Source organism: Salvia hispanica, chromosome 6 (genome assembly GCF_023119035.1).
Source record: "Salvia hispanica cultivar TCC Black 2014 chromosome 6, UniMelb_Shisp_WGS_1.0, whole genome shotgun sequence".
Lineage (NCBI taxonomy): Eukaryota > Viridiplantae > Streptophyta > Magnoliopsida > Lamiales > Lamiaceae > Salvia > Salvia hispanica.
The window spans coordinates 14,782,938-14,804,117 of record NC_062970.1 but is presented as its reverse complement, the minus strand read 5'-3'; the positions used below and the strand labels follow the sequence as shown (position 1 = coordinate 14,804,117).

The 21,180-nt window shown below is 37.3% G+C and overlaps 2 protein-coding genes across 3 annotated transcripts; both read left to right on the top strand.

The window, feature by feature from the left end:
- Nucleotides 1-4,988, top strand: LOC125192171 (oligopeptide transporter 4-like). Its single transcript, XM_048089675.1, has 6 exons — nt 1-614; nt 1,200-1,297; nt 1,966-2,553; nt 2,991-3,243; nt 3,336-3,518; nt 4,235-4,988. Exons 1-6 carry the CDS (start codon nt 96-98, stop codon nt 4,844-4,846), a joined length of 2,253 nt encoding a protein of 750 aa, XP_047945632.1. The 5' UTR covers nt 1-95; the 3' UTR covers nt 4,847-4,988.
- A 1,438-nt stretch (nt 4,989-6,426) lies between these two features.
- LOC125196620 lies at nt 6,427-11,299 on the top strand. Of its 2 annotated transcripts, none has more exons than XM_048095211.1 (8): nt 6,427-6,609; nt 7,389-7,817; nt 7,915-8,089; nt 8,416-8,707; nt 9,640-9,712; nt 10,185-10,275; nt 10,679-10,758; nt 10,851-11,299. In XM_048095211.1, exons 1-8 carry the CDS (start codon nt 6,553-6,555, stop codon nt 11,133-11,135), a joined length of 1,482 nt encoding a protein of 493 aa, XP_047951168.1. In that variant the 5' UTR covers nt 6,427-6,552; the 3' UTR covers nt 11,136-11,299. The 2 variants fall into 2 exon arrangements, with proteins under 2 accessions (XP_047951168.1, XP_047951169.1); XM_048095212.1 differs by having other exon boundaries at nt 6,458-6,609; nt 7,155-7,817.
- The last annotated feature ends 9,881 nt before the right edge of the window (nt 11,300-21,180 follow it).

Here is a 21,180-nt window from a genome sequence, read left to right as displayed (position 1 = left end):
ACTATGTCATTAATAATTATATAACATACTATACTACATAATAAGTAATCATTTTACACTACCTTTATCACCATAGCTTCTCAACTCTCCAAACCATGGGAGAAATGGAAGAAGCCACCCCTCCCCTCTCCCAACCACTGCCAAAGCTCGACGACGAAGACGAGCCCTCGCCCATCGAGCAAGTGCGCCTGACGGTGCCAGTGACGGACGACCCGACCCTAGCCGTATGGACGTTCCGGATGTGGGTCCTGGGGCTCCTGTCGTGCATCCTCCTCTCCTTCCTCAACCAGTTCTTCTCGTACCGGCGGTCGCCGCTGGTGATCACGCAGATCACGGTGGTGGTGGCGACGCTGCCCATCGGCCGCTTCATGGCGGCCGTGCTGCCGTCGAGGAAGTGGACGGTGTCGGTTCCCGGGTTGAAGCCCCGGGAATTCTCGCTCAACCCGGGCCCGTTTAACATCAAGGAGCACGTGCTCATATCCATATTCGCAAATGCGGGTAGCGCTTTCGGAAACGGGTCGGCCTATGCGGTTATGATTGTCGATATTATTATTGCCTTTTATGGAAGGAAAATTTCTTTTCTTGCTGGATGGCTCCTCATTATCACCACTCAGGTATTATTTTCTAAACAAATTATTCATATAAATATAACCTTTTACTTTTGAATTTCATCATTGGTGTCTTATTCGGTGTCTCACTCTCAATTTTTTTGTAGTACTAGTTTTTATTCAAAAATAATTCTAAGAGGAGTAATTAATTGGGGATCACTAAATTAATGTGATCTAATAATTATTATTATTTTTTTCCTTTTGAAATATAACTTATTATTAAGATCAATTAATTAATTAAATACGAGTAAAGTGTACTATACATAATTAATATACTTCACCCATTCACCATTAAATGGCATGATTCGTCAAAAAGAGTTCTCCAGTTAACAATTCTATCTATTTTTAGCAACATATCTAAAGAATGATTTTTCAATTTTCATGAACTGCCCATAACTCTTGAAATATGTGCTTCATAGTATGCACGACAGCACTTATTTCGATACAAATTGTGGTATTGTAATTGTCGCTTTCAAAACGTCTTCATCAGTATTTACAAATGTATTTGAAATTACACTATATATAATTGAGGCATAATCAAGGTCTTAAAATTGGTTCAAATATGAATAAAACAAAGTACTATGATGATAGGTTCTTGGATATGGCTGGGCTGGGCTGCTAAGGAAATACGTAGTGGATCCAGCACACATGTGGTGGCCCAGCACTCTTGTCCAAATTTCACTATTCAGGTACAATTCTTAATGTTATCTCCTATTCTCTCATCTATATTTTAATGAATAAAAGATTAATAATACTTAACTAGCTTATGAATAAGAAGCTAATAAATACCCGGTCACTATAATCACTGACGGACTCACGGGTAAAGTAAATTTTCTTCTTCATGCATAGCTGATTTGGACGTTCTTGTTTCTTTCCTTAAAATGGAAGCTTATTAACGATGTGCTATGATAAGATGTTGATTTTTAATACTCCTATGAATTAATTACTATATCATCCATCGCCATAAATAATGAAATTTTCTTGACAACATCCTTTGTATTTCGTGTTCTTTGCCCCACCCTTTTATGTCTTATTTCACCTACTAGTCTACCACAACTAATTTTATTTATATCTCAATAATGAGAGTCTCACATAGCTTTCGATTTGTTCCAAGTGTGGATTTTTATAACAAAATATCTCATATATCAATTAATTAAAAAGTACTTAATGGAGTTGTTTATAGTAGTGATGTGAAACAAGAAAATCTTGATAATTGAACATCGTAGCAAAATTCACGCTATTTAAAATAATTTCGATGATTGAAGTTGAAGCAATAAAACGTACTTCCATCACCTTAGTGATATCAACAATTTTTTTTTTTTCTTCTTTTCTTGATTCGATGCTCTCTCGTTTGCAGAACACTCCACGAAAAGGACGAAATCTCAGCGGATCCAGACAGCAAGAAGCAGACATCCCGGCCAAAGTTCTTCGTGATCGCCCTAACCTGCAGCTTCCTATGGTACATCTTCCCCGGCTACCTATTCAAAACCCTACAGAGCATCTCATGGGTGTGCTGGGCCTTCCCGCACTCCGTCACGGCCCAGCAGCTGGGGTCGGGCTTCAACGGCCTCGCCCTAGGAGCCTTCACCCTCGACTGGTCCGTGGTGGCCTCCTTCCTCTTCAGCCCGCTCGTGTCCCCCTTCTTTGCCATCGCCAACATCTTCATCGGGTACTTCTTCATCGTCTACGTGGTCGTGCCCATCTCCTACTGGGGGCTCAACGTCTACAACGCAAAGACGTTCCCTCTCTATTCCGTCGACCTGTTCAAGGCCGACGGGGCAAACTACGACATCAAAGCCATTGTCAACAGTCATTTCAAGCTGGACGAGGCGCAGTATGCGAAGCAGGGACGGATTAACTTGAGCATCATGTTTGCTCTTGCTTATGGATTTGGATTTGCTACCATTGCAGCTACTCTTTCCCACGTTGCATTATTCTATGGAAGGTAACTTTTTTAATAGTTTTTTATCATTTTCTTCCTATGGATTTGGATTTGAGTTATCATGCTATTGTACATTTATTTTCTAAGTTTTGGATAAAAAGTTGATTGCATGCATATTAAACTATTAAATCATAGCTGGGGCATATAATCATTCCTTTTTCATCTATTCGCAAATAACTGTCGGTTACGTACTCAATATCTCACATCGTCCTAAGAGCAACCGGTGTGGTGTTTATAGACTAAATGAGTTTTCTCTCCTAATAAACTAGTCTTTTGGGATGGGTTCTCTTGTTTGGTCTGTAACACTCTCTTTTTTACTAATTTTGAAATGGACCCATGTTCCACTAACTTTTATTACTAATTTTTTGCACTTGTACATTCTTAAAGTAAGACAATTGATCGGGGACAGATGGAGTAATTTTTTGGATATTAATTTGCAGGGAGATATATGAGCGTTTCAAGGCTTCTAAAAGGGAGAAGATGGACATTCACACTAAGCTGATGAAGAACTACCAAGACATACCTTCATGGTGGTTCTACATTCTTCTTTCAGTGACACTCTTTGTGGCATTGATGCTTTGCATCTTCCTGAAAGACGAGGTGCAGATGCCGGTATGGGCGCTTCTGGCTGCTGCACTTCTTGCTTTCATTTTCACACTTCCTATCAGCATTATCACAGCTACTACTAATCAGGTATATATATACATACATATCTTGAAAAATCCATACAAAATATGCATAATTAAGTTGTGGAAACTTACTAGATGGTTATATTTGATGAACAGACTCCAGGATTGAATATAATAACAGAGTACCTAATGGGGATTGTATATCCTGGAAGGCCAATAGCTAATGTGTGCTTTAAGGTGTATGGCTACATGAGCATGAGTCAAGCAATCGCCTTTCTCAGTGATTTCAAGCTTGGACACTACATGAAAATTCCTCCTAGATCAATGTTTCTTGTCCAGGTACTACACTTTTGCTCTCATGCATGTTATATAAAACCATAGACAAAGTATTTTTTTAAGAGATATTGGTCTTAAAAACCATAATAATCGTTGAGTCACCAACTTGAAGATCGGTACCAATTTTCCACAGCTGGTCATTCTTAAAACCCGAAAGATCTATGTGGCACATAGGGTAGTGATAAAATGCAAACTTATATATTGTACAAACTCAAAATTCTTCGACACAGCTTCTACACATTTTCAATATAATATCAACACGGTGTAAAATTTCAAGATTTTAATGTCAACACAGCGTCAACACAATATCAACACAGCATCAATCATTGACTACCGTTGAAATTCTGTTGACATTTTCCTGTTGATGTTTTTTTGTGATCTATTGACATTTTTCAGTGGTCCAGATCATAGTTTTGAGTTTGTACTTTGTACCATATTTAGAGTTTTCATTTGATCACACCCCGTGGCACATATTATCTAACATTGAATTCAAGATTTAGGGTGGCTAAATGACGTGTTTCATGTATAATTCAAATTAGGCCACATAGATTTCATGGCTAGCCACAAGATCAATCTGCCAAAAAAAATCTATTTGGGTAATATTTAAGGCTAATTTCAAAGTTAGTTGAAAATTGCAGAAATTGTCGAAAGTTAATGATTTTTACGACCAATGTCCCCTTTTTCTGTATCTTACAAAATGTGGATTTGGATGTGGTCAGTTTATCGGAACAATGGTGGCAGGCACGGTGAACATGAGCGTGGCGTGGTGGCTCCTCCACTCGATCGAAGGCATCTGCCACCAAGACCCGGACTCAAGCAGCCCGTGGACGTGCCCCAACGACCATGTGTTCTTCGACGCGTCGGTGATCTGGGGGCTGGTGAGCCCCATCCGCATCTTCGGCACCCAAGGCAACTACCCTGCCCTCAACTATTTCTTCCTAATCGGGCTGGCCGGGCCAGTAGTGGTGTGGGGATTCCACAGGGCGTTCCCGGAGAAGTCGTGGATCCCGCTGATCAACCTGCCCGTGCTGCTGGGAGCGACGGCGAATCTGCCGCCGGCGTCAGCTCTGAACTACAACGCATGGATATTTGTTGGGACGGTGTTCAACTTCTTCGTGTATAGGTATAGGAAGAAGTGGTGGCAGAGGTATAACTACATTCTGTCGGCGGCGCTGGATGCTGGGGTGGCGTTCATGGCGGTGGTGCTCTACTTTACGACGGGGATAGAAGGGAAGAATGTGGAGTGGTGGGGGAATGAAGGGGAGCATTGCGGCTTGGCGGCATGCCCCACGGCTAAGGGTGTCGTGGTTGATGGTTGCCCTGTCTTTTAGTTTTTCCTTTTGCTGGCTGGAATTTTAGGATTCATGTTTTGCATTTTGTTGCCCTAAAAGGGCTCATAACTTTACTATATACTACTTCAATGTATCATTTTTAAATTTTCGTCGTCACTCAATAAATAGTCATCTTGTTTCATTTTTATATATTATCACATTTACTTACTCACTTTACTCGTATTATTTTGTAAAATTAATATAAAAAAAATTAGACTCACCTACTAACTTTTTCTACTACTTTCTTTTACAAAATTAAATACTATTAATTTTTTAAAATTCAAGCTTGTGAAAATAAGATACTCCATCCGTCCCATAATAGATGTCACACTTTCTTTTTTAAATTATCCCACAAAAGATGTCGCATTTCCTTTTTTAGAAAAAGTTCTCTCTCACATTAATATAACACACAAAACAACACATCCTAAAATCTCATGTCAATCCTCAAGTGTGACATCTACTATGAATATTTATTAGTGGAAGGAGAATAAATATTACTCTCTCGTCCCACAATAAGAGTCAGACTTCGTCATTTCAGTCTGTTCCACAATAAGAGTTACACTTCATTTTTACCATAAATGGTATGTAGGTCCCATATTCCGCTAACTCACTTCACTCACATTTCAGTATAAAACTAATATAAAAAGTGAATCTCATATTGCACTAACTTTTTCAACCACTATTCTTTACGTTTCTTAAAATTCGTGTCCACATCAAGTTTGATTCCTATTGTGGAACGGATGAAGTACTCTTTATTTGATGTGAACATTACTCCTATTTGCTAGCATAGTTGATATGGTCTATTTTTAAGGAACAAATAAAGTGTAAAATACTTTAGAAATATATAAAATTTATAATTTCAATTAGCTATTTTTAAAAAGTAAGATTAATAACAAAAATTATGATTTAAATTTTAAATAGTAATTTTGTGCCTAACATATGTATCGATTCATCCTTTGATTAGTTTATTGCCGGAACGGTTTGTTATAGTGTACTCTTATTTAGTGGAACATGCATATATGATGGCATCATAATGATGCTTAGTTTACTTACAATAGACGTCTCGCCAACTCGATCTGACCAGCGGCTAAAAATAGTGACGTGAAAGAGGCAAATTATCTTTTTTTGACAACTAATTTGGTTAGATTTTATATGGGAAATAACAATTTGCAATTGAATTCGACTCTGTTTACACTTATTGAACTCTTAATAGTAACAGCCAACCTCCATATTGATTATCAGTTTATCACATTAGCCAATCAAATACTTAGGTGAGTTGAAACTGTATGACTAATTAAAAAAATTTTAAAAACAAGAAACGTACTAACGTAACGCAAATTTTTAAAAAACATAATATCATGATTAATTAATGGGACGAAAATGGTCCATTATCAAAGTTTCATAAAATAAAAAATGTTCTTGTTTTTATTTGCCATAAGTCAAGAATGGTTCAACGAATAAATTTTTGTTTACGAATTATAAATTTTAAAACAATAAAAAAGTATAGTTTATGGTTTCCATGATGTATGTTGTTAAAGTCATAAACTTTTTGCTTCACAACAGAATTTAGTTGACTCACTTTTTCAATTTCATGGTCCACGACAGCTTTCAATGTTCAAAACAGATTTATCAATGTATCCAAAATGCTCCCTTTTCCATAGCTCTCGTTTTCCTTGTGTTGCTTCGAAGCTGTAATCCCAGCTTCCATGGCGGAGGATACTGGCGTCGGAACACTGCATCAAACCGCTCAAGCAGATGATCAGGTCATTTTTATTTTTCTAAGCAAAAATCAATCACATCAGCGGATTGTTTTTGTCATTAAATTTTTTGGGGGTTTTCTGAGGTGTTGGAGTTTCTGTAGTTGATAGGTAGGAATTGTCCCCTTTTATTTTGCTTGATTTTGTGGGTTTTTAGTTTGGTAACTCTTGCTCTGAAAAATTGGGAAGAGGAGCTTTGAATTTTGTAAGATGGCATGTTTTTAAATTGAGTGACTCTAAAGTTATATTGAATAGGTTTTGCTTGAAGTTAGGCGAGGTAGCTTTTGGTATCTTTTACTGTGTCACTTATATAGAGAGCTGATTGGAATTTTGGATGCCATCTCATTTTTGGGAAATTGTGAGATGTGTTTTGTACAACTGGTTTTCAATCTGAACAAGAAGAAAAGATATAAGCAGAAGTGAGGATATATGTGTATGAGAGAGCTGCAAAGTTAGACTTAGACCTGATGGTAGTTGAACCAATTCTTCTCTCTAATTGTCACAGTCTCTCGCTATGGAATGTTATCGAAAATGCAATTTCTGTTTTTCAGGAATCAGGAGTCAAGTATGCTATTGGTTTTTGAAAAACTCTAGGACTTGTAGATTCTGTGCCACAATCATTCTTTTTATTTACTTGGAAGCATGAATGAGGTTTTCAGACTTTTACTACCATCACCACTCAATAGTGGTGGGCAATGAATTGAAACATGCCAACAGTTTTATTCGGGAGTTGTAAGATTATATTAACGTGATAAAAAGAAATAATTGGATATGAATGATATCAGAGATGTGAACGAGAAGAAGCCACCTTAATGCCACCCAGACGCCCAAATCTGTCATCTCTGGAAATACCTGAAAGGTCTTTGGAGGCTGCATTGTCTGATATAACAAGGATAGACATCCCCAGTCCCAGTTCTACCAGAGCAGGATTGCCTCCGAGACCCAGTTCAGCAAAACTTAAATCATCTGTTAAGAACATGCTTTCTCAGAAGAGCTTCAGGGGTAAAATCCCATCACAAGAAACTGAAAAAACAGTTCTTATCATACCAGATGTGCCCCTTCCAGACAAGCCTTCGACTTCAAGATCATTTTCCTTAAACAAATTGTTTTCCCCATCAACAAAATCAGTACATTCTTTACCTGTGACACCAACGGCAGTGGCTGATCCTAAGCCCTCACTTGAAAATCATGCGGATCTTCTATCTAAAACGCTTGTAAGTTTTTGCCTAATGTATACCTACCATACCAAAGTAAAATATTGTTTTCTGTTTCAATCCTCTAATTGAGCTTTGTTTCCGACTTTATGTACAGCAACCTGAAGCTAAGAAACTCATGACACGCTCCTTTTCAGTTCCAGTTAATATTAAAACCAGAAGCTTGAGGCGAACAGAGTCACATGGGGGTCTGATACGTGTGATATCAAAGCACCATCTCCCTACAGCAGTGGAAAACGCCTCCCCAGATATATCTCCCGAAATAGAAGTTGGTATAACATCTGCATCTCTGTATTTTGTGCTTGCGATATTTCAAATAGTTCTTGTGATTGCTGATACTAACTTCTACGCGTTAGGCATCCCAGTAGTGTGAAGAGCTTGTATAGATAAGCTAAGGTAATTCAAACTTTTTAAGGGTCAACGACTCAACGTACATATCATTTTTAAGCTCCCGTAAGAAAAGATCATTAATGAAACGAGCACAAGAAATCCTTCAGAATAGGGTGATGGCCAAGGCACAAATGTATAACGTAGTATTAGTGATTTTGTATTATAATTCACAATATTCATAAAATCGTATTGACTATTTACGAAATAGATGATGCCGGGGAAGACATTCCCGAAGAAGAGGCTGTTTGTAGAATTTGTTTAATAGAGCTTGGAGAAGGGGGTGAAACACTGAAGATGGAGTGCAGCTGCAAAGGAGAGCTTGCGCTTGCCCACCAAGAATGTGCTGTGAAGTGGTTTAGCATCAAAGGTAATAAGACCTGTGATGTTTGTAAGCAGGATGTCCGTAACCTTCCAGTAACATTGTTGAAATTACAAAATCCTCCTAATGTTGTACGAAGACCACCTGCTGTACCACAACAAAGGGAAGCAACTCGTTACAGGCAAGCTAATCCTTAATGTTTTACCAAGGATTGATTATATTTAATAATGTGTTGCCTCCATTTGTTTTGCATTACTCTTAACATAAACTGATTTGACCAATCAGTTTGGACTTTGAGTCTATATGGTTACTCTGGCCTAATTGATAATTCAGGGCTGACACTGATGCTATATTCATATTGTCTGTCCAGATAGTTTTCTGTTCATAATATTTTATGTGTATATGTAGCTTGTAGGTTGTTTCTTGATAGCCATTTTGGTAAATTTTATATAATTTTGATCTGTTATGGTGATCAAGATAATTTCCTACTAAAATCATAGGCTATAAAATTGGAAGTTATTTAATATTTGAGACAAAACTCTGCTGAATTATTCTGTAAAATCCTTTGTTCTTTTTATGTGGAGCTTTTGGTTTATGATCAAGCTGAATTCTAAGAAATAAAGATATCCCATGTTGTTACTTCTGTAAATGGAGAAGATTTTGGCACTAGCTCCCAACATAATAATCCTGCTCATTTTCCTACTTCATATGCTTCATCGTAATCCCCTGCACAACCTCGGAAAATGTTAAAGAGGGCAGAAAATTGAACAGTAGTATGGCAAATTCCAATAATTGGTGCAAGTGAAAGATAGTAATGGCTTCTTGATAGGAATAAGATTCAGTCTTTTGAAAGAAGATTTATCAAGATAGTTGATTAATTAATATTACAGTTATGATCAGTTATGCCTTCTTAGTATCTTTAACCATATTTTGCCATTTTGGTATGACATGATTGATAGTATTAGTAACTGCAATGACTTACTAAAACTGATGAGTACTTCTTTTAAGTAGGTAATTCTTCGGTTCAATAACTTGCGAAACTATTTGATTTTGATTTCAGATTTATAAGTCTCTAAGCATTGCTTGATTTGTAATTACTTCAATTCTCAGCAGGGTCTGGCAGGATGTGCCTGTTCTCGTCATGGTCAGCATGCTAGCATATTTCTGCTTTCTAGAGCAGCTTCTGGTACTCCTCTTTTGTATATTGTATTTATATTACAGTGTAGACTTCCATCCCAGGCCTTCATTCACTGCCCTTTTAGCCTGTGTATTGTAGTCAGACTCATCACAGGTTATGAGATCTTCATATAGTTTTCTTCCTGAGGAACTAATTATAGACATATTATAAATAAAGTAAAATCCTTCATAATTTCACAACTCTATTGCTATTACAAAGTTTTCGATCTATAATATCGGATATGTTTTCTATTTGCATACTTCAAATATACTATAAACATGTATACTTGTTAAAAGATTCAGAGCTGAATAGTAGGCAATAGCTGGGTAGCTTCAAATAGGGTGAAGTAGCTAGTGATGTGGCTAGGACTTCTATTGAGATAGTTTTGCTATGTTGTGCGTAAGTAGATTAAACTACCTTACAAGTTAATCTTCCATTTAGATTTTGTCACTTACTATATTTAATGACTCCTTTATATCAGGTAGCTGACATGGGACCTCGAGCACTCGCCATTTCTTTGCCTTTCTCTTGTGTTTTAGGTCTCCTTTCATCAATGATAGCATCCACAATGGGTAATCTCATAAGCTTCTTTCCGTTCACTTATATTGTCAATGAATTCCTCGCTTAAATATGAAAATATTGAAAGCAAACAATTTAAAGAATCTGGGATCAGAACATTTTCTTTTCTTCCTCAAACGACTGTCTTTTAGTTACAGCCACTAAAGTGTAGTTCAATAAAGTAGCATATGATCTTTCATAAGCCCTCTGTATTAATCTCCAGTCGAGCTAGTCATCATTCTATGTGGCTTAATCAATTCTAAAAGTTTAACACATGATTGATCATCTCTTGCTCCGTTCAGTTTTTGCATGTTTTTATGATTGATTTTGATAAGAAAAAAATGTCAAGACAATATGAGTTTATCGTGAATTGACTGTTTTTTGTTTTATAGAATGCTTTTATGTTATGATTTGCAGTGAGCAAGAGTTACATATGGGCTTACGCTTCTTTCCAGTTTGCAATTGTGATCCTATTCGCTCATATTTTTTATGCCGTGGTAAGAGATGCCTACTCTACTCTTTCTTCGAATCTGTCTTGTTCTTCTAATCTGTAGCGATAACTGCATCTTGCTTGCTCAATCACTTGCAGCTTAATGTGAATCCTATTCTTTCCGTGTTGCTCTCCTCTTTCACCGGGTTTGGGATTGCGATCAGCACCAATTCTCTTCTCGTGGAATACTTGAGATGGAGAGCGAGCCGTCATCCCCAGACCTTACCACAACATATAAGCAGTGGTGCACAGTTTCATCAACATGAACAAAGACACCACCAGAGCAGGCAGCATCATCGGCCCCAGCATACTGATCATGGTAATCGAGCACTGCAAACTCCAGTAACACTCTCAACACCCACAGGGCCATCAGGAAACATGTGAAAACAGAAATTGAAGGGTTGAGATGCTCGGCTGGGCAGCTATTGCAATTTAGTAGTGTTGGCCATTGATGTTAGTTAGAATAGCTATTTTATATAGCTTGCAATCAGGATAATGTAATTCTTCTAACAGCCAAATATAAATTTTATTGATGGAAAGGTTTATTATCTTAGGTGCATAATTTTACGCACATGTCACATATCTTCAATTCCTCTCAGTAAAGTTAGAAAAAACTCCCCGTAAGAGTAGATACAAATATTGGTCCTCTGCATATGCCGGTTTTTATTTAAGCCGTAAACAGTATGTTTGGGTTGATATATGTAGAATATAATTCAGGTTATTTTCTTTGTTTAATTTGGATGGGGATGTTAAAAGTTACAATGTCAAAACAAAAAAGATCAATGATATGAGCCCAACTACAACCATGGACCAGACTGCACAATAGCAGCAGCCAAGGCCTGCCGAGAGCCCGCCAGAGTTGGCCCAAACTGAGCCCGAGAAGATGAATAAACGACATGTCGCATTACGCGCCCGTCAGAGCGTTATCAACACTCCGTCTACCGTTAGTCTTTTATTTTGATTTAATTAAATGTAATCGAGTGAAATTATAAGCTATGTTCTAGGTTTTCTTTGTTGGTTCTTTCAAGTTTGCAAAAGTGAGTTCAACCTATCGTAGATACTCTATTTATGTTCTTGCATTATAGCAAGATATTATTGTATCTACATATTATAAATGTGGAGTCTTTCATATTAGAAAATCAAGAAACACAAATCTATTTTAATTATCTTTTTGTTTTACATGCTAGAAACCTTACTTTTGAACGGCTATTTCAATTTATTCATATGTTAAAAGACCTAAAACAATCGCAACAATCTTAATTTAAGATTAACCACAATCCTACGAAAGATAAAGAAAGTCGGTCCGTAGTGGGTCTGACCATTGTCCCACCTCATCCCTTATGACGTGTGCCCTTTCTATAAATAAATTTAAAATTTAAAATAAGCAATCCACACGTCAAGTAAATAAAACGACATATTATATAATTTAAAAAACCAACATTTAACAAGTACATATTTTAAAACATTCCGAACCGTAGTGGGACCTTCTCACCACTCTGTATACTATACATTTATCTACATGTAGAAATAATGAGGAGGAGAAGGTTGCCAAAACGTGTCAGCCGCCGACCCTGATAACAAGTGGAGTTTGTATAACTCACATTAACTGAAACATCACTGATATATTTTCCTGAAAAATATTAGTGGTTTATATGAGCCAAAACTCAGTGTATATAAATCTTACCTTTAATTTCACACAAAAACATCAAACACATTCTTTCACCAACATATTGTTAGGTTTGGTATACTGAAAAGCATGTTCCGAGCAGTTTCGCGCGAATAGAATCTTGCTTGTATACGTAAAACTCTACAATCCATTTTTAACCCGATTCAGTATTATTCGAGCAGTTTCGAACAAATAGAATCGATATATTATTACATAGTGTTTGCTTGTGCATTTATAAGATGTTTTATAAACATTTAAATGTATAAGAAGCAAACAAAGTCTAAGTCTTTTGCTTAGTAGACTAGTTGTGGGCGACGTCCACTTTAAGGTAACACAGTTGGTTCTATGCAATGCTTTGCAAAGGAAAAAGAAGAATTTCACAACCCATATAGGCTTAGTCTACCTATCGTGAAAGGTTGCAATGTCAGTCCGATTATTTCTAAGCCTTTCGAAATAAGATGACGTTGGTGTGGTATAGCACTGAATGGATATAACAGCAAGATGTGTCTTTATGCTATCTACTGAAAGACTAGGTCTTGATAAAATAACTATTTCTTAATCTACATACGTTAGCATTGAGCATACGGTATTGATTATGCACTACTTTGACTTATCAAATGGTGCGGGTTTTTCGCAACCCAATAATCATGATATATTGGGTAGTGGTGATTAATATCTAGCGGTGCTAGGATTGCTATTATGTTGAATCGTGCGCGAGGTGAGTCTCGTTTGATAATGTCCTCAAGAGGAGTTTGAACAAGGTTTTTATTATTCGGAAATTGGTCAGTTGGAGTTTTATTACTCTAGGAATAATAAATAAGCCAGAAATAATAAATATAATAAATATCATTCGGAAGCGGAGCGCGAAGAACAAGAATATTATGAACAATATCATGCCGCCTATGAAGCCTATGTCGCCGCCAATACCCCCGCCCCTCCTCCTCAACCAACTAGAGCAAAACGTCGCTACATCCCTCGTGATCGAGAGGGAGCCCATGAAAGGCTCATTGCCGACTATTTTTCCGACCAGCCGCGGTATCCAGAAGATTACTTTCGGCGCCGTTTTCGCATGTCAAAACGGTTGTTTATGCGTATTGTCAACACATTGTCCACCCGCGTTGAATACTTTCAAGAAGGTGCAGACGCAACCGGTCGGCAAAGTCTCACGGCATTGCAAAAGTGTACTTGTGCCATCCGACAACTTGCTACTGGGCAAACGGCTGACCTCTTCGACGAGTATTTGCATGTCGGTGAGTCAACTGGAATCCTATGCCTCAAGAGTTTTTGCGACGGCGTTCGTTCTGCTTTCGGCGAGGAATTCCTTCGGGCACCCACCACCGACGATTGTCAACGGTTGCTTCGTCTTCACGAAACAGTCCACGGTTTTCCCGGTATGCTAGGCAGCATTGACTGCATGCATTGGAAGTGGAAGAATTGCCCGACTGCTTGGAGGGGGCAACACTTAAGCGGCCACAAAGGTGGCGGCCCAACGCTTATCCTTGAAGCAGTCGCCGACTACCGCCTATGGATTTGGCATGCATATTTCGGTGTTGCCGGATCCAACAACGACTTGAACGTGCTATATTCTTCACCACTCTTCGATGATGTTTTGAATGGTGTAGCACCGGCGATCGACTTCACCGTCAACGGAAATGCATACCACATGGGTTACTATCTCGCCGATGGTATTTACCCAAGGTGGTCGACTTTCGTGAAGTCGTTCAGCAATCCACAAGAGCCGAGACGGATTCTTTTTGCGCAGCGTCAAGAGTATGCTCGGAAAGACGTCGAAAGAGCTTTTGGTGTCCTTCAAGGCCTATTCAACATTGTGAAGTCCACTTCTCGGCTTTGGTACGTTAGGAATATCGCCGACATCATGTACACGTGCATTATATTGCACAACATGATTATAGCTGACGAAGGACCGATGGCGGGTAACTTTTACGACGAGGATGAAGCCGGAAGCTCAACCGTGAGGTCTCCCCCACGTCGAGGTGTGCATACGACGGTGAACGAGAGGATGGAAAGAAGACACACAATGCGCGATACAAGAGCCCACACTGAGCTACAAAAAGATCTAATCAATCACATTTGGGCGAAATTCGGCAACGAGTAGTGTAATTTTTAATTTTTAGGATTTTATTTGTGTTATTTTTAATTTTTAGGATTTTAATTATGTAATTTTTAATTATTTTATAATTTGTAATAGTATTTCGAATATTTTAATGCATTTTAATATTGTGAAAATGTTTTTATTTAAATTGAATAATAGAATGGTGGGACCCTTGAGCTTGTCCTTAGCTAAGAGCACGGATGTGGGTGTTGTGCTCTTAGCTAAGGACAAGCAGTAAAAGTGGGTCCGGGCCCACAGCTAAGAGCACGGATGGGGATGCTCTTAGTCCCAACTAAGATGACACGTTTCCTTTTTTGGTAACTTTCTCTCTCCAATTAATACACTCAACCACTTTTTCTCACTCATATTAAAATATTCATCTTTCTTTATCTCTCTACTTTAATACTTACCCCCACATTCTCTCTCTCCAATTAAACACTTTAACCAATAACTCCTAAAATTCCGTGCCGGCTAAGCAATGTGTTATCTTAGCCGGGACGGAGGGGTAATAAATAAAATCACTACTCTTGTATACTCATTAATCTAAATTCACAGACACATACTTTTATATACTTTTATGCGCATACAACTACTCTAATTTTACGTAATAAATTAAAATATTATTTTGACATCACTCATTTATTTTCCATACCACAAATGACAATATAAAATATAATGGCAATAAAATATATGTAAGAATAATATATGTTTCGGGTTAGGGATGTCACAAAGATATTAACCTATATTACAAAAATATTAAGCATTTACGTAAATTACAAGAAATAAACCATTTTTACATTTCATATACAATACATATATATTAACTCATTGCGTTTAGGTTAGGTTTACATTTCATATACAATACATATATATTAACTCATTGTGTTTAGGTTAGGTCGAACCAAGCCTAGACCGGTCTTAGTCTTATAAATAGGGCAAAACTCATTACGTTTCTTTAAGCAATCAAATTATTATTCGCCCTAATTATTGTTCTCCAAGCAAACCCTTTTGACGCCGCTGCCCGACTGGAGACTCCTGTGCACAGCCGCTCAGAATCTATCCCCGCCGATCCTCACGGATGCCGGTTTTCCTTGCAATAGTTACATTCTTTATATTCCATTGCTCGTTGGGGATTTAGGTCCTTAACAGAGTCCTAGATCACTTTTATTATAATTGCTAGGTAGAATTCTACTAACTCATTACTCACATTTTATTATATAACTAATACGTAAAAATGGGTCTCATATTTCACTATCATTTTCAACCCACTTTCCTTTATGTTTCTTAAAACTCATGCCAAACTCAAATTGACTCCTAATGCCAAAATGGAGGAATATGTTTGAATTCAGTCTACATCAGTTTTTAGCTTGCAGATGTATCATCCAGGAATCAGACCACTGAAGACCACTAGCATAATATACTAAGGTATTCAGAAAGGAGATGCCCCTTGAAACACTCTACTGCAAACACAGAGTCGAAGCTAATTATATCCTTGCCTAGGTTGCCCGTGGCCCATGTATCCAAAAAAGGATCTCAGAACAAGATACCAAGTTGTGCTATATTGCTAACGGTTGTTCCTCGTCGTATAAAAGTTATCTCTTGATTTCAAATTTAATTGCCAGGTTCTGCCGCATATTAAACCATTAAAAACCATTTTACCATTGCATTTAGACTACATCATTACATATGATCTCATTGAGATTAAGATTTTGATGAAAATCCATCAAGTCTCTTCCTCATTTTGTACTGGTACTTATTTACATTTTTAATTATTTATTCTGTTTCTTGTCAAAATAAAACTTATACTAGTATAAATTCAGTAAAATTGAAAGAAAAAGAACCTTAATGTAATACTTGAATGTTCCGCTTGCTCCACGCAAAATCAGGACGTGCCATCAAGTAGGTTCTCTATACCAGAATATTGCACAAAGGTGACTCACATTGACATGAGAAGAACCTTCAAAAATCTACAGGAAAGAAATGGAAGCCATGTATTTAATTGTATTGCATAAAGTTCGGAAATGAAATTTCACAGTTATCGAACTAAATGGAGTATATAAGCTTGTACAAAATGAAAATGATTCCTAGACATTTAGCAGTTCAAAGGAAAGTCTTATATATAAAATTAGACGCTAAAGGTTGTGATTGGTAAATGTCAATGATGTTCTAAACCCATAACTGCTTTACTAAGCTTAGCATAGACCTTAATAGGCTGGACTGCCAAATTTGCCCATCTAATAAAAACAATCAAACAAATACTATGATTGAGGTATGTTACTCAGTCTCTATTATGAAACTAGAACTTCATCACATGGAGGAGATGAGCATACACAGACACACACACATATGGTGATCCTTGTGGTCACCTGATCACAATGATCATAATAAAAGATCATGAGTCTTAGACTCTTAGCAAAAAGTTCTATATATTAACAGTAAAGCCAGTCGAACACGAACCTATCGCTGTAGCTTTTTAAGACAATGGTTCCATTAACGAAACAGACTGGTGACATCATAATTATTCAACCACAAACTTGGGACAAACAAAAGAGTGGGGTAAAAGTGACCATACAATTTTTAAGAAACATTGAGGAGAGAAATGAGGAATTTAGCCGAATACGATTCCGATAAACAATGAATTCTGAATGATTTGCTATGCAATCACCTTATTAAATTGCGAGATCACCTTCACAAATTCGAACCGACATCGCAAATGAATTCAATTCAAAAAAAATATCCGTTGTGGGTCAATACGTTAAACCGGAGTCTATCAATTTTGAAGTTTTATTGATTTTTGAACTTTAATCCATTATTGAAATGTCATAATTTTGCTAATAAATGTAATTTTGTCCACATGTTTAGTGTTGCAACCCATTACATATGTTTTTCATATGTTGAAAAGGTGACATTAACATGAGTATCGTGTTTTGCAATCGAGGCTAATTAAATGTTCAACCGAAAATTTTGAGTAAACAAACTAAATACAAATATGAAAGGAGTCGCGACATAAGTATCGTATTCAATACCTAAAATTTGAGTATACAAACTTAAAAAAATATGCAAGGAGTTTGGAATAGTATTTTAATGTTGGGACCTCTTCATTTATTTGCGGAGTAAATACATAAGTCATACAAAATGTATCACATTTATTTTATGTTAGTACAAAAAGTTTGAAGTTTACATAAATCATACAAAAAGTTTCATTCGTGTTTCAATTTAGTACATTCCGTTATATGTGTTTAAACGGCGTTAACTCTTTGTCTATGTAAAATATAAATGTTTCATCATTGTTTCATATTGGTACAAAATGTTTTATGATTGTTTAGTATTGGTACAAAAGATTTCATCATTGTTTTATGTTTGTACGTCATATAAGTAAAAAATTAACACCGTCTAACACATATAACATAATGTACTCCCTCTGTCCCATTAGAAATGAAACGTTTTCCTTTTTAGTCTGTCCCATTAAAAATGAAACGTTTCTAAAAATGGAAACAATACTCTCTCTACTGTTTCCTCTCTCTTACTTTACTCTCTCTTCGTTAACTCACAAAACAACACTATATAAATTCTTATGCCGAAAAGCAAATGTTGCATATTTAGTGGGATGAAGGGAGTATTAAATTGAAACACGAATGAAGCTTTTTGTATGATTTATGTAAACTTCAAACTCTTTGTACTAATATGAAACAAATGTGATACATTTGTATGAGTTATGTATTTATCCCTTTATTTGCATGATATTGCCTTAATTTTTATTTAATTGATTTCATTATTTCAACATAGACGAACCATACTCAAACTAGAGAAAACTAGCAAAGCAAATGATGGCATCAACCGCTATCCAATAAAAAGCAAAAATAAACTCAAAAAAATTCAAGAGTTAGTCCGCGAAACAACTAATTAATCCATAAAAAACATTAATAATTCATAAATGTAAAATACATGAATTCAATTAACAATGGTACCATGCTCTTCTACCTTTGTGTGCCATTACCAACACCACCATATCAATTCCTTTCGACCACATTTGCATATTGATTCGCCTTTGGATCAAGAACCGGTGTCTCGACACCGGTTCCTTCAGCAGGACCCGAAGCACAAACAGTAGATGTTTTGGGCGTAGGAGGCCAATTCATGAGAATATTATTCGTCTCTCTAATCCTTTCCTTGAGGTAATTCATTTTCTCAATCGAACCGTAAGCCAAAGCCAAACAACGGTTGAAAGCATCGCATCATTTCTTGATACTCTTTGGACTCCTTATATGGTAATCGCTTCCTCGCGCGCAATGACGACCTTTTATGACCCGCCATAAAAGCAGACATCCATGGTTCCAAGTCATGGTTGTGGGTCGAATGTACGGACGACGCCATCCACTCACCGGAAACTTGCCTAATAGCATTAATATGGGCCTTACAATTTATTCTTTTCGTATATTTCTTACAATCCGACTTCCCACCACGATCACATGATATTACAGTATATTTACTAGTGCTAGAAAGACTCCTCCCAATCACGCAAAAACCTTGTGCCTTTGCATACGATTGGTAGGCGTCGCAGAGTCTTTCAACAGTGTCAAACACCATGCCCGATTTAGGCCCTTCTTGCACCATCTTCTCGAACACATCTTCGGAAACCTCAACAGTTGAGGTTTCTTCCTCGGAATCAGATCCAAAAAACTCATACAAAAGTTCATTGCTAGCCATAGATATACTCCTATATCATTAATTAATTTATAGTGTTACTCCTATAATCATGCGTCCATTAGTATATACTGTGTAGAGCAATATTTTTTGAGATATTATACGATCCCTTGTAATCTTATAGATATAAAATTGGGATTTGTTAGTTGTTACTATAGGTAAGTCTTGCTAGAACTTTATGAATTTGGTTACTTTTACAAATTTTAGAAAAATGTTGGCATGGAAATATTAATATGTTAAGATTATCAGGCTCACTAATTTCAATCAACAATCAATCTACTAGTAACAAATAGGGGTAAAAGAGCCACGACCAAGCCAAAGAAAAAAAAAAGCTCCATTCCTTTGTTTTTATAATGGATCAAATTAATATGATTAATTTCGTGTTACATAAAGGAAAATAAATCATAAAATCAATCTATATCAATTCTAGCCCTAAAATGTAGCATTAACTAACTATTACTCCGTAAAGTCGGTCCAAAAAATGGGACCAATGTGAAGCTTTTTTTTTTTTTGCATATCACGTTAGTCAAAGTCGAATCCATTAAATCCTACTGTTACGGTGCATTATAGTATTAGTCTTATTTTTTTTTTAAGTTACTATAAAAGAATAAAAGGAATAGTATTAATGAAGTGATTTACAGTGCTCAGATTTTGGATGTTTAATTTTAATGTTTTAAAATTGGTGAATATTGTGAGTGGAGGGGTTGCCATCCGCATCCCTGTCTTTTATCCGTCTCTTAATCGTCTCATCTCTTCACTATTCATGGGTCACACTGTACTTTTCACTTCATCTCTTAACTAAGAGACCGCACCTGCATCCCTCCATCTCTTAACTATCTCATCCCTTATTCATTCAATTTCATTTTTTATTTTTATTTCCAACAAATTCAATTAATAAAAACACACTTCATTAAATAAAATAAAATTACAATTTAAATACCTAAAAAAATAAAAAACACATAATTTAAAAAACTAGAAATTACAAATTGCACACTTAAATTCAAATAAAAAAATGGAGGCAAAGAAGCAGAAGAAGGAGTTCTCTAGTGACGATCATCTAATGGTTGCCAAATTTTGCCCAGATGTGCTCCATTAGATCCTCCTGGAGTTGGGTGTGGGCGGTAGAATCACGTGTCCTTGCCCGAATAGACAACCGCTCTTGCAAAGATGGATGCACTCCCCTTCGAGGCGGACGACTTGCGGTTGAGCTTCCCGGGGTTTCAGGGTCGAACCAATTTCCCGCCTCAGGTCCTTCGTCGGCGACAATCATGTTGTGCAAGATTATGCACATATACATGATGTCGACCATATTATCGATAAACCACGCATGAGCCGGGGCTTTGATAATGTTAAATCGAGCTTGGAGAACCCCAAACGCTCTCTCCACATCCTTGCGAGCAGCCTCTTGCATCTGCGCAAAAAGAGACTGTTTTTCGTCGCATGCCTGTTGAACGTCTTCTCGAAGGTTGGCCACTTCGGATAGATGTCGTCGGCAAGATAGTACCCCATTTTATACTGCGATTGTTAGCGATGAAGTTGATGGCCGGCGCTTTACCATTCAGAACTTCGCTGAAGAGGTTGGAATTGTGGAGCACGTTGACGTCGTTGTTCGAGCCGGGGACCCCGAAATACTCATTCCAAATCCATAGTCAGTAGTGGGCGACGACCTCGAGTATAACGGTAGGGTGGGTGCCTTTGTGGCCGCTCGTGTATGACCCTCTCCACGCCACAAGGCAATTCTTCCATTACCAATGCATGCAATTGACGCTCCCGAGCATCCCGGGGAATCCGTGTGCTTGTTCGTGAAGTTGGAGCAGAAACTGACAATCTGCAGTGGTTGGCTTCTTCAGAAATTCGCCGGTGAAGGCTGCCCGGACGTCTTTGCAGAATTTCAGCAAACAAAGTCTCCCAGTGGATTCTCCGACGTGGAGGTATTCGTCGAACGA

Excerpts from the sequence above, each read along its gene's own strand:
- LOC125196620 (XM_048095211.1), top strand. The coding sequence starts at position 6,553 with ATGGCGGAGGATACTGGCGTCGGAACACTGCATCAAACCGCTCAAGCA. Across the intron at positions 8,090-8,415 it reads ATCTCCCGAAATAGAAGTTG|ATGATGCCGGGGAAGACATT; the intron begins GTATAACATCTG and ends TTTACGAAATAG. Across the intron at positions 10,759-10,850 it reads CTCATATTTTTTATGCCGTG|CTTAATGTGAATCCTATTCT; the intron begins GTAAGAGATGCC and ends AATCACTTGCAG.
- LOC125192171 (XM_048089675.1), top strand. The coding sequence starts at position 96 with ATGGGAGAAATGGAAGAAGCCACCCCTCCCCTCTCCCAACCACTGCCA. Across the intron at positions 1,298-1,965 it reads GTCCAAATTTCACTATTCAG|AACACTCCACGAAAAGGACG; the intron begins GTACAATTCTTA and ends TCTCGTTTGCAG. Across the intron at positions 3,244-3,335 it reads TCACAGCTACTACTAATCAG|ACTCCAGGATTGAATATAAT; the intron begins GTATATATATAC and ends TTTGATGAACAG.